This window comes from Megalopta genalis, chromosome 3 (genome assembly GCF_051020955.1).
Source record: "Megalopta genalis isolate 19385.01 chromosome 3, iyMegGena1_principal, whole genome shotgun sequence".
NCBI classification, from domain to species: domain Eukaryota; kingdom Metazoa; phylum Arthropoda; class Insecta; order Hymenoptera; family Halictidae; genus Megalopta; species Megalopta genalis.
Window position 1 is genome coordinate 24,598,123 of NC_135015.1, and position 12,077 is coordinate 24,610,199.

At 38.8% G+C, this 12,077-nt stretch overlaps 4 protein-coding genes across 7 annotated transcripts in view; 2 read left to right on the forward strand and 2 right to left on the reverse strand.

Moving 5' to 3' along the window:
* Positions 1–9,400, reverse strand: part of LOC117222155 (serine protease inhibitor 28Dc) — a 26,581-nt gene extending 17,181 nt beyond the window's left edge. The window contains exon 1 of the mRNA XM_033473694.2: positions 9,267–9,400. The gene's annotated coding sequence lies outside the window, so the exon portion shown is untranslated. The remainder of the gene's footprint in view (positions 1–9,266) is intronic.
* Positions 5,419–7,524, forward strand: LOC117222159 (protein disulfide-isomerase A4). Its single transcript, XM_033473706.2, has 6 exons — positions 5,419–5,625; positions 5,887–6,072; positions 6,131–6,269; positions 6,341–6,502; positions 6,606–6,731; positions 7,032–7,524. Exons 1-6 carry the CDS (start codon positions 5,496–5,498, stop codon positions 7,177–7,179), a joined length of 891 nt encoding a protein of 296 aa, XP_033329597.1. The 5' UTR covers positions 5,419–5,495; the 3' UTR covers positions 7,180–7,524.
* LOC117222158 (ELMO domain-containing protein 2) lies at positions 6,570–9,570 on the reverse strand. 3 transcript variants are annotated; one of them, XM_033473703.2, is made up of 2 exons: positions 9,436–9,570; positions 6,570–8,893 (listed from the first exon to the last, which is right to left on the reverse strand). In XM_033473703.2, exons 1-2 carry the CDS (start codon positions 9,501–9,503, stop codon positions 7,996–7,998), a joined length of 966 nt encoding a protein of 321 aa, XP_033329594.1. In that variant the 5' UTR covers positions 9,504–9,570; the 3' UTR covers positions 6,570–7,995. The 3 variants fall into 3 exon arrangements, with proteins under 3 accessions (XP_033329594.1, XP_033329595.1, XP_033329596.1); XM_033473704.2 differs by having other exon boundaries at positions 9,357–9,492; XM_033473705.2 differs by lacking the exon at positions 9,436–9,570 and adding an exon at positions 9,344–9,362.
* LOC117222157 (uncharacterized) lies at positions 9,287–11,509 on the forward strand. Of its 2 annotated transcripts, none has more exons than XM_033473702.2 (4): positions 9,287–9,422; positions 10,013–10,385; positions 10,618–10,832; positions 10,914–11,509. In XM_033473702.2, the coding sequence occupies exons 2-4, from the start codon at positions 10,090–10,092 to the stop codon at positions 11,375–11,377; spliced, it is 975 nt and encodes a 324-aa protein (XP_033329593.2). In that variant the 5' UTR covers positions 9,287–9,422; positions 10,013–10,089; the 3' UTR covers positions 11,378–11,509. The 2 variants fall into 2 exon arrangements, with proteins under 2 accessions (XP_033329593.2, XP_033329592.2); XM_033473701.2 differs by lacking the exon at positions 9,287–9,422 and adding an exon at positions 9,548–9,685.
* The last annotated feature ends 568 nt before the right edge of the window (positions 11,510–12,077 follow it).

Sequence of the window (12,077 nt, forward strand, 5' to 3'; positions counted from 1 at the left end):
CCACGGCCAGGATATTCGGGTTTCCCGACAGATTAGGCCAGCCACAATGTGGATGTTTACTGATTAGACTAGGCACGTGGTCTGGGAAAGTCTCGCGCCACTTTTGATAAGCGATCCAGGTGAAGAGGACACCGGCTGTCCAAGGGATTACGGATTTCCCCAGCGAGGCGCGCCTCGCCGCGAAGGAAGCAATCTTTTCCGCATTCGGAATGCGTTTTATTATTGCTCCGATCGATTAATGATCGAACACTTTCAATCGGAATTCATTTCCTAACGCTAGACCTATGTATCGAGCGCCAAAGATGTGACGCGTCGCTTTATAAGCGAGGCTTGAATGAAATTACAGATATTTTCAGTATAGTAGTAGTATAGTAGTACAGTGATGTGAATAATTATCTTATTTATTAATTAAATAATTAGTATCAGCTTTTTCGGACATGACATGTACTTGGTTTACAATTAAACCATTTTCATTAAAGCATTTTAATTAATTGTCCGAAACGAAATCTTATTTAAAGGAAAATTTAACAAAACATTATATTATTATTATTAATTAACGAAACATTATATTATTTCTATATTGAAAATTTCTATATTAGAAATAATAGAAAATAGAAATTGTGGATTTATGAATTAGTGCATTTCAATTAACTGTCCGAAACTAGATAGTTGCATAACAATGTTTGGTATTAATTAACAATGATAACGATGACGTTTTGAGGCGCTCGATACATATAATCACGAATCGGGGATTCATTGATACGATGGTTGCGGAAATAACGTTGCGATCACTGACGTAGATCAGCAGGAGATCGAAGTTTTTTTTTAAATGGCGCCTCATTTCGTCGGGGATTACTGAATCGAATATCGATGAGCTGATTTTGTGCGATTTTTCGTACCATTTTAGTATCATTGATTTATTATTAGATTATTTCGATATTTATTTCGATAAATATCGGTATAATATCTAAGATTTTAACAATTTAGTATTATCGGAAGAAACTGTGCTCAAGAGTCGTCATGATCATCATCGAGAAACGAGGTCCGGAATGATGCTCATAATTGCGTCATTGGTCCCACCAAAGTAAACAACTATTATTCATCTTTTATATTTCTGACCACAAAATTCCCAGACACGTGCTTTATCAACGGTTGGAAACCGTTTGCGGATCTTATCGAGCATTACGGAAGTGAGGAAGAAAGTTCTGCCAGTGATTTAGCATGTTAACGGGCTACAGGATCCGCGGAAATTACACTTGTTTGCTTAATGATGCGCGCAGGAAGCGAAGCCGCCTAATAGAACTGTGGATTTTCCCGTAACGGATGCCGTTTAATCTACATCGAAGTTATCTTGGAACTCAAATTTTGCGGGCACAATTCGAATTACTGATGGAAGTGCGGTTCCTTCGGGAATAGCATGATTCCGACATAGCATTATCTCATAATGCATTACACATGGTTCGCCGAATATTTGATCTCTTTATTATTATCGAACTGTATTTCCTTTATTATTGAATTATCCTTCCTTAAAGAATTATTCGAACAAATGAATTGTCATTCGAATGAATGAATTATTCGAATAAATGAATTGTCATTCGAATGAATGAATTATCCGAATAAATGAATTATTCGATTGAATGAATTATCCGAATAAATGAATTATTCGAATGAACGAATTATCCCAATAAATGAATTATTCGAATGAATGAATTATCCCAATAAATGAATTATTCGATTAAAATCGCATTCGAACGAATTCCTGTCCGGATAAAATCTTATTCGGTAAAATTGTTGTCCAGATAAATTTGTATTCGATTGAATATTTATTCGATTGGATATTCATTCGAATTTAGCCCAGAAATTTTGCGAACCACTAGAATCGATTTCTTTGCAAAAAACCATTTCTGAAACGACAAATCACTGCAATGACTAATATTATTCTAGCGATACCGATCGTTTTTTATTGTGCAGCGGTGTTTGAACTTTGATAAGTGTACGTTCACCGATCACAGTATGTTACCTTTAGCGATAACGACGCGTTTCAGAAATGTTTTCTATCGACGCCATATTACGAACCTCGTTCCCGGTAAATAAGATATTTGGAATCGTGAATAAACATCTTGGATTAATAGATATCAATTGATTCTGCAGAATTGATACCGCGTGTTTGAACTGTTGACGCATCTAGCACCCCTTTATTTGGTCGAAACCGACTGGATTTCCCCGGGACTCCAGTTTGAATTGCAGGCAACTCGCGTAGAACGATTTCTAAACTTCCTAAAAATTTATACGTCTGCATTCTTTCGGCATTTGAAATACTTATAACATTTGTGCAACCAGGCTAATCTTTTTCTAAACAATTTTTCTCTCTGTCCAGCGAAATATAGTAAATTCTCCCTAATTGACCCTTAGCTTCGAAGCGAAAATGGACAATCGAGCCTTGTGACTCGTTCTTATAATTACTATAATTTTATGATAATTGTTAACACTCGGAAACTATAAAAACGAGCCGTAAGGCTCGAATAATCGTACCCCCTCTTCCCAAATTGTCCACTTTTGTGCATAATTTTAGCGTTAATTAAAAAGAATTTACTATAATATTTAACTCAGTAGCAAAAATGTTGGCGTCAAAGATTCAAAGACTAAAACGAACGATAGAAAACCTATTCGTGACTCGACCAAGATCTGTCAACAGTTCCGTCCTCCCCCCAAAGTAACGTTTATGCGCCGGACACTTTGAAAACCGCAATTAAGTCCGCTGCAATTGTGCTTGTCAGAGATGCCGACGCGCCGTGAGAAAAGGTGTCAATGAAAATGACCGTCTCCGCGATTATCTGACCTTCGTAATAAGAATAGATAAAAAGAAAACTCGGTCGCGAACGTTTAAACGTTTAAACGTTTAAGCTTTGACTATCTATGTTTCAACAATTCATATTTGTAACGTAACATTGTCATCTTATATTTTACCGAAGCAACGAATGAATAAGCCTCGCTGAAAAATCGATAAAATCGTACGAACATCGTTTCAAACGTTCGATCATTGACGCGAGGTGTGCGGGGTGGCCGATTAAAAATGATCACGAGAGCGTTGCTATAATCGATAGCGACAAAGAGCCAGTTAAAAACAGCGACAGATACCGGTCGGCTGAAGAATGACGGACGCGAGGCTGCCTCGAGTACTCGGAAACGCCAAAAACGAGTACGCGGAACCGGACGCGCGTCCCCGAAATTCGCGCAGCGACAAATTCCGGGTAATTTCGGCACGAAATGATCGATCGCGGCGGTGATCGCCGGATTCACGGAACAGTTCTCTTGAATGGACAATGCCTATTTCAGGGTGCCACGTAACGCTGCATTGTTCCCCGCCGTGAAACGACTGGTAGCATTTAATAAAATCGACAAGGTTCGCGAGATCCAGGAAATGATATCCGCCGGTAATTCGTGCCGGCCCTGTCCCTGGAACATCGATCGGCTACGCGAAGCTCACGTCGATCTCTTTCAATCGTGGGTTTCCTCCTTGCATCTAATTTTTCCGCGCTGGAAAGTAATACCGATTCGCGGCACAAATTGGATCGTATCAGTCTTACGAAACACGAGGAAAAAAGCACGGACCCGTTAGACGATTGCTGGAAAAATGTTAATCGAGCCGTTTGGCGGACAAATGGAATCCGTTTGCCGAGATTGTTTTCCAAGCGAATGGTTCGGGAATAATCGCGTCGTTGTGATCGGGTTGCGATTAAAAGGTGATCTAATTTGGTCTAATTTTTTAACGATTATTTCGAAGGCAGATAAATCGTTCAAATAATTCGTGCTGCGGAGTCAATCGTATGGTGCTTTTAGTATTAACAAATTATTATTAGATTAAAAATTGTATTGCAAGCAGTATATTATATTATATAATATAATATTTAATTAATATAATAATATAGTATTATTATATTATAATATAATTATATAATATAATATTTAATTAATATAATAATATAGTATTATTATAATATAATATAATAATATTATACTATAATGTTATAATATAATATTATTATATATAGTCTAAACAATGAACGCTCTTCTTTCGACAAGCTTATTTATTTACATAAATTTCAATTTTTATTTCGTTGTTTCTGATCGCTGCGGACGATTATTATTGTAAACGAGCGGACAGTGTAACAATAACAATTTTAAAATGAGGTCGCTCATTTCCAGCAGTTTGTCGAGAGCTAATCTGATGCGTAAATTTTGTCGATGATGCAGAAAGTAGACCAAAAAGCGCATAAACAATTGTCCTTTGCACGGGGAACGAAGATTATTTGCATGAAAAATTACGGCGAGCTTGCGTCCGTTGTTTTCGCGATAAAGGGGTTCCATTTATGCAGATGTGTTCCGAACGTAGAACGATGACACGATTGCTTACATTTTACAAATCATCGTCATCTAAGCAGAAATGCGTACGGAAATTCCGAGCTGCTCCCGTCGATGAATGATTCATGACGATCGATCGATTATTATAATAATCGATACGAATATCTCGGTATGTTCCTGCCCAAGGCTCGCATGATAATGCTTAACGATTATGAAGAGGATCGTTATGAGATTATTTTGATAATAATACACGTATACCAAGAAGAAGAGATTTTGATTATTTATTCGGTTTGCGTGGGCGTCGACATTTAAATGAGGATGATAACCGACGATATCTGGGTCATTGACAAATCTTGACCTTAAAACTCTGCCCTCTCTGAAGTTACACGTGCTGAATTAAACGCGCCAATTCGTTGAACGTATGTATGCACCTAAAATGGTCAATATATACTAATTCAACGAGCAAATGTTTATATAAGAAATTACATTTAAACATTTATTAGCAGAAGCATAATTGTGTATCAATACATTGAAATGAGTGAATAATACTTATACGTTGTTCGAATTGCTGACAATAAGCGAGGCCTCGTTCATTTTTATCAATTATTGCATTCTTTGAAAGAACGTTATCTATTCTAGTGGAAAAATGTATATCCCAAATGCAAATTTGTATTTGAAATATATAAAACAACGAACGGCGTGGAATCTGCTAATTCAGAGGCTAAAAGAATATTTTTGAAGGTGCAAAGATGTTCAAAGTAATCGTTTTCATCCATTTCATGCCAAAAAAGACTAATATACAAGAAATATAGAATACAGATTAATAAAGTAAATGTTACAATTAGTGCAAAATATGCCAAAATAATGTAGATATATGACTACATATGTAATGCTTGTGGATCAGTAGATCTGGAGCTGTTTTTTGTATTTTTTAATAAAATAAAAAGAGAAATTGTGATTCTGTGGCTTTATCTCTGTATGGTAAATCAGCCCATTTGATAAAGTAGAGTTTGTGGACACGAACAGCTCCACCGGTTTAAAAAATACGAAGTAAAATAAGAGACGTCAACGTGTGACGTGTACCAGTCGCCGGTGATCACCTGCACAATATTGGTGATTGGAATTAATGCAAAATGTTAGGAATAATCTGTTTTCTGGTAATAGGTAGTCTCACTGTTGTTCAATCGAACGGTCTCGAGACGGTGAGCGACGCAGAACTCACGGCTTTAATAGCAAACGAGAAATATGTAGTCGTGCTCTTCAGTAAGTTTTCATTTACGTTCAGTCACGTTTTTTTCGCTCTTATGACTGCAATCATTCTTTAAAAATTACTGATCACTCTCGAAACTCCCATTTACTCAAAGCAAACGAAGCTCTCCTTTAAAGAACGCATAGATTTTGATCTGTTGCTATGAATTCTGGCATAACCTACTGTTTCAGAGTTTCAATTTTTGAATGATTTAATTGCTCCTCTAATTTATTATTTATAGGCGAAATATTTATCTGTGTATACATCTCTTTCAGCAAAGGATAACTGCGAAGCATGCGACAACGTTGAGAATCAAATGACAGAGTTGAGGGAGGATCTGGTGGATACTCTGTCCGCATGGGTGGTTGTGGCAGTGAACAGTCAACTTAGGAAAGCAGTCAGCCCAAATGAGGAGCCTGTTCTCGTCTTCTATAGATATGGAAGACCCTTGATCTACGATGGTAACAAATAGAAGATATTTTTCTTATGATACAGAATTGCTATAGCTTGAGCTTACAGGACCCCTAGACGACGAAGAGATTCTATACATGTTTACGGAAAACAAAGAACCCACTGTGAAGCAGTTAACAGATGATACGTTCGAACATTTAACACAAGCAAGCAGTGGAGCTACTACTGGAGATTGGTTGGTCATGTTGTGGGTATCGTTTTAATAATGATATTTCTTCTCTCCTCTGGTATTTCACATGCGCACATTTTTTAAAACAGCTACAGTACAGATTGCTTAGAGTCTGCTAGATTGTCTGGCATATGGGAGACAGTAGGTGCAAAGCTCAAGCACAAAGTAAATGTGGCAAGAATTGACAAATCAACGACTGGAGCAGCTACAGCAAGGAGATTCAAAGTTTACGATACCCCCACTTTTATATTGTAAGTATATAGAAGATTGGATGCAGGAGAGCGGTAGAACGAGGACGGCAAAAATTGTAAGTACACGTTGCCATATTTAACATTATTTATTTTGTACTCCTAGCTTCAGGCACGGTAAAATGTATCGCTATGAAATCCCGAAACACGAAACGAACGCGTTCGTGTCTTTCGCGAAAGATTGGTACAAAAATTTGCGTGCTGAACCTGTGCCCGTACCACAAAGCCCATTGTAAGTGTACACACCCCTTTCATACAATTAATCCTCAGAGACTACACAATCGTCAACTGAAAGCTTTATCCACTGGAAGCTTGTTCCGAAATTTTCTGATTACTTTGTTACATCAAAAAAGGGAAGCTTAATTTTCTCCTAAATGAAAATCTAAGAGAAATGATTAAGTAATTGAAATTAAAGAATCAAATGAAGCTTCGGATAGGATCAATTCAGATTGACATTGTCGTCCCAGGATTAAAAGTAGAGCTCCAATTAATAGGGTGATATACAGTAGTGTAAAAATAATGATTCTTTCAGTGATGATTTTGTACAAATGATTGCGAATGCGCTACGCGACAATCCATGGATTATGAAGCTCGGCAGCATTACCATTGGCGTATTTATTATAATTTCGATAGCGTCTAAGTTTAGGCGCAAACCCGAGGAACCTCAGAAGAAAGACTAACTGTTTTATCCGTCAGCAATATGTTATGGGTACTGTGCAAAATTATCAACGTACACATAGTTGCATAAAACAATACGAATATCGGACGAATAAATTTGTTACAATAAGATTTTGTTCCATTCCCTGACGAATTTTATTTGACTATGAAAACAATATGCTTCCATTATTCTGTAAATAAATTCAGTACCCATAATATGTACAAAGCGACATAAATTTGTTCATATACAATATACCTAGACATTGAGTTGTATTCCATATAAAACAACGTGTACAACAGCTACAATATGGTTAATTCTTTTAAGAGAAATATTTTTTATGTTTTACAATAAATATTCTTGAATAAAAGTTGTTGGTGTTAAAAAATATTTGTGCTAACAGAAGTGCGCATTTCACGATTACATCCACTCATTCGACAATTAAATAATACGGTCCAACTGAGAGCAACATATTTATTTATGCGTTGCAAGTGTAGATTATACTTGAACTAATCTAACGAAATAAATTTCATTGTCCATACCGTCGCATTCATTAGATGCACCCATTTACAATATTTTATCGATAAGCTCGTAGAAAAATAAAGTAAAAATATATGAAATGCATCGAGTTCTTTGTATAGCCCTGCAACATAATCACTCAAAGACAACCGTGTGTTCAGATTTTTGCCTCTTACATTATCCGTAGCTGCTATTGTAATCACTCACAAGACTCTCAGTGCAACACATATATTACAGAAATTAGTTCTGTGCATTCTTTAAAATTACATTCATTCCCTGTGTGATATTTTTGGTCTTATCAACAGAAAATATTGCATCTATATTAAACATTGTCAACCGATATATTTATCCTAAATACAGTAGATGGGTCTGCTAATGCCATTCTAATGCTATTCTCAAATTTTTCTTGTATAGACGAGAATTCCATCATATTGCTTGGTTTCGAGTCTATCCAGAACCCATCGAATTCATAGAATAGATAACAATAAAATTGATGAAAGGCACGAATTGTTGGCAAAGTCTTACAGGAATTATAAATATGAGTTTTTGCAGCTCCATCTTTCAACAGACGCAGGGCCATGCTAGTTAAATTTATGCCAACTATAGCAAAAGCGTAACCATATCGTGGATGAGTAGAGTGGGACAGTACATGCGTCGCAGCACTGGGATATTTTTGAGCGAAATAAAGCAAATTTTCTAGTCCCAGAATTCCCATTCCACGGAAATCTGTTTTTGGATCATCACCCTGAAACCCAATCTCCTGCCACTGCTTTGTTACTCTAGCATCAAGCCGCTCGTGAGGCATTAATAAATTCCACAACAGAAATAAGAGCAACTCGTGCTGAGGATTTTTAGCGTCGTAAGGCGTTTTTCTAAGCTCTTCACACTCCACACAAAGCCTTTTATAGCCCCAAATTAATTCTATACATTTGCCAAAAGATTTAGCAAAGTCAGGATGAGCAGTTGGATTTATTTTCTTGGTCACCAATACGGTCCTAATGGCCTCCTCCAATATCTTAAGTTCTGTTGTTGAAACGATACCACGCTGTTCAGCTACATCGTTCAAGTGAGCCACAAGAGTTTTGATATTCGCATTCCTGGACAATCTCAGAGATTCCTCTACAGCTAGAGTTCTCCTTGCACCCGATGGCTCTCCATAACAGATTCTTTGAAGCTCGCACATTTGTGTTGTCTGGTGCAACAACCATTTTACAATTGGTCTGAAATACCAGCAGACTAATGACCAGAGTTGCATAAACATGCTTCCCGTTAATTGAGAACCTTGACACAAGGAATGCCCGAGAGAATCTTTCTAATGAAATCCAAGGTATGATTAACCTCTTCCCGTCATTATACTTGTCCGACCATAATTTCCATAGCTCCGAAAGGAAAGTCGAGTCTTTTTGTAGGCGAGAGTCGACGTCTCGGCTCGTGTTTTATTTCGCCGAGTCGAACTTCGTCCCGTCGTTTACGTTCAAAGACGAATGCACATAACCTGCGTTATAGCAATCGACGTGCATGACAGAAACGTGAATTCTGCTGAACGAAAATTGCCTCGGCCCGCGGACTATTTTTTTAATAAAACAAACTTACGGTTTCTACGTTACGCCATGAGGAGATCATTGATTTCCCTGAGCATTCCTTCTCGCCAGGCCGAGATCAATATTAACCAGCTAAACTAACGCGATACTGACGGTGGAAGAGGTCACTCACTGCCATCATCCTGTACCAAAGTTCACTGTAACCCACGTAAGTAACATACCTGTGCTGGGCCGAAATAATCGCTTTGCTTTTCGAATTGGACATCAAACGATCCCGCATTTCAATCATCGACAGCGAATTCGTGCAAAAATAGCAGCTGTTCCCACCATCCGTTCCAGCATTAGATATTATTACGTTCTCTTTCACTAATTATTGTTTCACCTTCACGATACGTCCTTGTGTTTACCAAACACAAGATCCATTATTAGTGGACGGTCGACTTTCGTCATGTGCGCTCGCTGATTAAAACGGTAATTAAACGTTACTTCCTTATATATCACGAATAAATAAATTCCTTTCGTATAGAAAACATTCGTCGTTATAAATAATTGATGAGCAAATTTGTATTCGTTGCGAAACTTGGTAGTTAATAGTGGTAATAACCTAGCGTCGAATGTTCGAACTTCTCGCGAACGAGGACTTTTTGAAATAATCCAAAAATAAAGTAATTTTTGGCTAATTGGTGAAATTATTGCCTCGCAATCTTGGGGGTTGCTTGCGTGAACCAATATGGCTGTATTCGTCCGCAAAGGGTTGCAAGTGAAACAAAGAAGCCATTATTTTTTTCTTCGTTACAGGGACAACTTCAGTCGGATTTTTAAATGGCGAGAACGTTCGGCGATTTTGCCAAGGGCTCCAACCAAAAGCTTTCGAGATGGACAATGATGCGAGATCGTTGTCAGAGACTACGATAGATTGCTCGCCGAACATCGAACGTTCGCAAAATACCGACCAACGATGCGACGAGCCACGAATCGAGGAGGAATCGATGGAGGACAAAACGGATCCCGAGTTGGTGCTGGACCTAAGGGGTGTACTTTCGGTTTGCGAGCAAGCTTCGGAGAACGAGGACTCCGTGGAGAAGCTTTCGGCCGTTCTTGAACAACCCGAGGACTCCTCGGTGACCATGGAAGACGTTCAATCGTTGCTAGACGATCATGCGAACAGGAAGTTAGGAACTACCAAACAAAAGTCTCTCCGATTAGCCCTTAGACGACGGGTCATTTTCACAGCTATACAATTCACGATACCTATGACCATTTTCCAACACATGCTTTCGAAGACGCTTGTCTTGTATATATTAGCCTCTCTGTTGTTCCTTGTGCAACAACAATGTAGTTTATCGAATCGCCGCAAATCGAGTAATTAGGCGACGAGTAAAATAATCGTTTTGAATTGTCAGCCATGTTCTCCGGGGACGAGTAGAGTCGCTCCGTGAAATCATGAAGTGTCTCAAAGAAGAGCTGCAAAACGAGGTGCAACTATGGCGAAAGGAGAGGGAGGAGCTGCAATTGTTGCGCGAGAAGGATAGTGCGATGGCTCTGCACGAGGCAACTGCAGCTGCGCGTGCTGCCGCGGCGGCATACGCAGCGGAGTCGCCTTTGTCGAATAAATTGGGTAAAAGAGAAGCGTGAAAAGTCAGGGAGTGTAGGAGGAGCACGAACGGTGAACAGAAGTTACATAGAATTTAATTTTCAGGAGACGTTTTGGACCTCGGCGCCGAGGACACGTTCAGAGAGCTCACTATACTCGAGTACGAGAAGAGGCTGGCGAAATATCAAGATTCCCGGGCGTACGATCACGCGGAGAAGCGTTACAACGCCTGTTGGATATCGATCGCGAACATTTACAAGCAGAAACTGATGGAGATCGAGCGGCTCTGTAACGTGGAGCTGGAGAAAGTGCAGCAGAACGCGAGCACGTTGCAGCCGCTCAAAGAAATGGTGTCGCAATGGTACGTGGACGAGAAGAACCACGGCGACACCGCGAGGACCTGCGAAATTTATGCTGGCGCACGGAAAAGTGTGGCCGACGACGAGAACCAGTTTTCCGATCGTAAATTTCAGAAGATCGACGCGGAAGTGAACATGACGCCGGAAATATTCGTCGCGAAATTCAAGTCCGACAATTTAACGAGCGGCAACAGGCATGCGCCGTTTTAAGTGTCCCATGAGCAACGAAGGTGAGAAAATAAATTGCAAGATCTTGAAAGAGTTACGTTGTTACTGGAGATTATTATCAAGAGAGATTAAAATTGCTCTAAATAGTAAGAATAATAAAAAAAGGAAATAGTATATCTTGAACTTTAAATTGGCGCCAGGGGCTCGCGATAAATGGCTACGTCGTTCTACCACAGACGAGATATAGGAGTAGACTCGACATCGAATGTATTATTTTGCCACCAAAAATGGGGCTACAGAAACCCTATTGCCATCCCTGTGTCACGCTCATCGTTACCGATGTTAGAGAAATTTAAGATTCTTAGCGAGAATCGAGTATTCTATATACCACATTTGCATTACGAGACGCTTTGTGATTAGAAAGACGCGAATTTGATTCATTGCCACTTGACAGCAATTTAAAACATTAGGATATCTGTAATTCGCAAGTGAGGTTTTCATGTTTATTATTCATGTTTCGTGCGACACGGAAATGGCAATGGTGTTTTAACGCCCCATTTTCCTGTGACATAAAATGCATTTAAATGCCAGTAATAATATTAATAGTATTAGCGAATTGTTTGTATAGTGAACAGAGAAAGATTTGGTAGAGTGTATATAAGTTCTGCGGCTCGGAAAACGTTATTATGCCTTATTGAAATCTCTCAAAAATAGATGAACACAAATTTGACAAACATAGTTG

What these genes read in the sequence shown, in the direction of transcription:
- LOC117222159 (XM_033473706.2), top strand. Translation starts at nt 5,496, where the DNA reads ATGTTAGGAATAATCTGTTTTCTGGTAATAGGTAGTCTCACTGTTGTT. An exon ending in AAGACCCTTGATCTACGATG is followed by an intron (nt 6,073 to 6,130) that starts GTAACAAATAGA and finishes TTGAGCTTACAG; the next exon opens with GACCCCTAGACGACGAAGAG. An exon ending in GATACCCCCACTTTTATATT is followed by an intron (nt 6,503 to 6,605) that starts GTAAGTATATAG and finishes TTGTACTCCTAG; the next exon opens with CTTCAGGCACGGTAAAATGT.
- LOC117222158 (XM_033473703.2), bottom strand. Translation starts at nt 9,503, where the DNA reads ATGATTGAAATGCGGGATCGTTTGATGTCCAATTCGAAAAGCAAAGCG. An exon ending in ATTATTTCGGCCCAGCACAG is followed by an intron (nt 8,894 to 9,435) that starts GTATGTTACTTA and finishes CTGGTATTTCAG; the next exon opens with ACCAATTGTAAAATGGTTGT.
- LOC117222157 (XM_033473702.2), top strand. Translation starts at nt 10,090, where the DNA reads ATGGACAATGATGCGAGATCGTTGTCAGAGACTACGATAGATTGCTCG. An exon ending in GACGATCATGCGAACAGGAA is followed by an intron (nt 10,386 to 10,617) that starts GTTAGGAACTAC and finishes TTGAATTGTCAG; the next exon opens with CCATGTTCTCCGGGGACGAG. An exon ending in GCCTTTGTCGAATAAATTGG is followed by an intron (nt 10,833 to 10,913) that starts GTAAAAGAGAAG and finishes TTTAATTTTCAG; the next exon opens with GAGACGTTTTGGACCTCGGC.